The 3,042-nt window shown below is 34.9% G+C and overlaps 1 protein-coding gene across 1 annotated transcript; it reads right to left on the reverse strand.

Moving 5' to 3' along the window:
* Nucleotides 1–1,367: 1,367 nt before the first annotated feature.
* Nucleotides 1,368–2,653, reverse strand: LOC8269731 (WD repeat-containing protein LWD1). Its single transcript, XM_002530490.3, has 2 exons — nucleotides 2,624–2,653; nucleotides 1,368–2,513 (listed from the first exon to the last, which is right to left on the reverse strand). Exon 2 carries the CDS (start codon nucleotides 2,486–2,488, stop codon nucleotides 1,475–1,477), a length of 1,014 nt encoding a protein of 337 aa, XP_002530536.2. The 5' UTR covers nucleotides 2,489–2,513; nucleotides 2,624–2,653; the 3' UTR covers nucleotides 1,368–1,474.
* Nucleotides 2,654–3,042: the final 389 nt, after the last annotated feature.

Raw genomic sequence — 3,042 nt, forward strand, 5'->3', positions numbered from 1 at the left:
GGCAGGAGAAGCAACGCCAAGCTAGTGAGGAGCAAGCTTGTGTCGGGTAGATGGAAATCGAAGCGAAAAGGAGAAGAACAGACCTATTTGGAATGGAGACCTGTCTCCGAAATGCTCTTCATGATGACTCACGACTGCTTTGCTGCGATCTGGTCCTCGAAATACTCTTCACTGCGGCTCACGATGATGCGAGGTGGTATTCAAAATATTCTTCATAGTGGCTCACGACAGCGTTGATGTTTGTATGGACAACATAGTACAAGTTAATGCATCTAATATCATTAAGTTTGATTTCTTTATGGTCTCTCTCGATTATTAAGTTTGATTTAGTTATAGGTCTGTCTTAGGATATGTTTATGAGACTATTGAATTTGTTTTGTTTGTTTACTTTTCTAGGATTTTATTTATTTTTTTAAATTGAAAATTCTCAATTGGATTGTTATTATGGTGTTTGGTTAACGAGAAACTGTTGAAAAAAAAATCAACTTTCAGTTATATATTTGAGGCTTTGGGTTTCAATTTGATTCATTTAATAAATTTCTCTTTCTTTTTGTTTGGATTGTGAGGCTAAAGATGAAGCTTCTCCTTTTCCTGGTATATTTTTTTGTTTGTTTGGATGTTATGTATTTGGATTCTGAGAAAGTGAAAGGAAAAATGCTTGTTTGTTTGGATTGTGAGAAAATGAATAAAAAAATAAAAGAGAAAACAGTTATATTTTTTTTTTATATTTTTAATTATGTTATTTGATTTAATTTTAAAATGAATGCTAGATGTTTAAATAGTATTTATTATGCTGACATCACATATGTAAATGATATGTATTTTTTTTGTTAGAAAAATAATAAGATAGACTGCCATGTTAGATTTTCATCATTTTTTTAAACGGAGACTGACGGAAAGAAGTTTAATGAAACTTCAATTAAAATTTAAAGAGTTTAGTGATACAAATTAAACTGCCCAAAATATTATTTTTAGAATAACATTCAAACTTGAATTAAGTCAGTTCTATTTAGTTAAACTGCCCATGCATTAATCCATTGTCTACAAAATTGTAGACATTCTAACAAGAACAGAATAGGAAGCCTTCGTCCTGCTATATATCTAGTCTGTTTTTATCATGTGACCATAATTGAATTACATGGTTCATACATTCCTAAGAAAGAAGTAATTAAGAGCAATCTTGGACTAACTACCTCCATAACTCTCTTGCAGCATATGCAGGTGTCATTACAATGCAATACGTGTTAATTAATTAGATCAATTAACATTAATCTCAATAATAATTTTTTCTTTTGGATTTTGGAAAGAAAAAGAGTAGGGAAAAGAAAGGAAATTGCAGTAATCTAACTTAATTCAATATTATGTACTAAGTAAAGGTAGATAATTAATTAATTAATTGATAAGTGTCTCAGTTAACATTCAAATTTTTTTAACTAATTAATACAGAAGGTATGTCTTACCATTTTAACATATTCTAAACCCTCAATAGTTGTAGTTTGTTCATAGAAGCTATAGCAATCCAATCTAATTCAACAGGCGACCACCGTACATTATTGATCTCAGCCATTGATCCATACCACATATCAGGTTCCATGTCGCCACCACCGTTTTGCAACGGCTGACCTGTGTTCAACACTTCCCAAATCAAAGCCTTACAATCATCTCCCACCGAGGTTATCTGTCGTCCGGTGACTGGAGCCCAAGACACAGCATTGACACTCGCCTTATGTTTACATAGCTCCATTAATGGAGTGGTCGGAAAGCGAATATCTAGAATTACAACCTTGTTACTGTCCATGCCAATTGTGGCTACAAGTCTAGGGTCACTCTTGTTCCATTCTAACCTTAACAATGGACAGTCTTGTATAGGATTTTCGTAAATTATGGTTGATCTTTCTTTGTCCCTCAAGTCAAAAACTCTAACTGAACCATCGCCAGATACAGAAGCAAAAACATTATATCCACCCCAAGAAATGTCATACACTTCTTTATCATGAGCCACTAACTGAGCATCTATAGTCTCCTTCTCTATATCCCAGATTGTACAGGTCATGTCTACACTGGCCGTAGCGACGCGACGAACATCAAAATCTGCCCAGTCAAAAGAAGTTATAGCTGAACAGAAGTCGCTACTCTTATTGCCACTAAAGAAGGCCTTAAGCTCAATCCTGTCATCATATATTTGCCAGAGACGTAAGTAGTCACCGGAGGTGGCGACTACGTCGGGATTTGCACCATCTTCGGAAGGGAAGAACATGACGTTTGTTGGTGCATATGGGTGATCGAAGATTAGCCGGGCATCAGTGGTGAAATTACAAGTGTCAATATCAAACTGAACGAGTTCAACTTTGTTGCTATAGTCTTCAAGGAAACTCCCTATCGCAAGACGGTATTTTTGGTCATGGCGAACTGACCAAGCTAGGGCATAAATTGGCCATTGAGCCATGTAAGTGTGGACACCAACTCTTGTATCAGAAGGGCTCTGCATGGCTGCACTAGATTGAACAAAATCTCTGCATGACATTAAAAATACAATTATAGCGAGTTAGGAACACATACTGTTTCTTGGAAAAATTCCTACAAAGAAAAGAACATAATTTAGAAAACTAATTAAGCTACATACCCCAGGGGAAGAGAGAAAAGAGAGAGGGATGGGAAGCGGAAGAGCGAAGAAAGAAGGCTATAAAAAGGAAGGAAAGGAGAGAAAGGAAGGGAAGGTGAAGCTAAAAGTCAATGTTCATGAGTGGATGATGGTTGGTTTACTTCACCATCCAACTGAGCTAACACCTTTTTTTTTTTTTTAATGCACTTTACTTTCTCCTATCTTTTCCTTTGAGAAAATGGCATTATATATATATATATATATATATAGCATCGTTATAGGCATTCCTTTTTCAAAATCTAGGATTATAAGTAAAGCTTCTTTCTCTTTCAATGAGGAAAACTAATTTTCAGATAATTCTAGATGTGACAAAGAAGTGAATTAATTATATGTTTTTTGGAAGGATGGATAAATCTAGATATGTGCTAAACTTTTGCTTC

The sequence above is a fragment of the Ricinus communis genome, chromosome 10 (assembly GCF_019578655.1).
Source record: "Ricinus communis isolate WT05 ecotype wild-type chromosome 10, ASM1957865v1, whole genome shotgun sequence".
NCBI classification, from domain to species: domain Eukaryota; kingdom Viridiplantae; phylum Streptophyta; class Magnoliopsida; order Malpighiales; family Euphorbiaceae; genus Ricinus; species Ricinus communis.

What these genes read in the sequence shown, in the direction of transcription:
- LOC8269731 (XM_002530490.3), bottom strand. Translation starts at nt 2,488, where the DNA reads ATGCAGAGCCCTTCTGATACAAGAGTTGGTGTCCACACTTACATGGCT.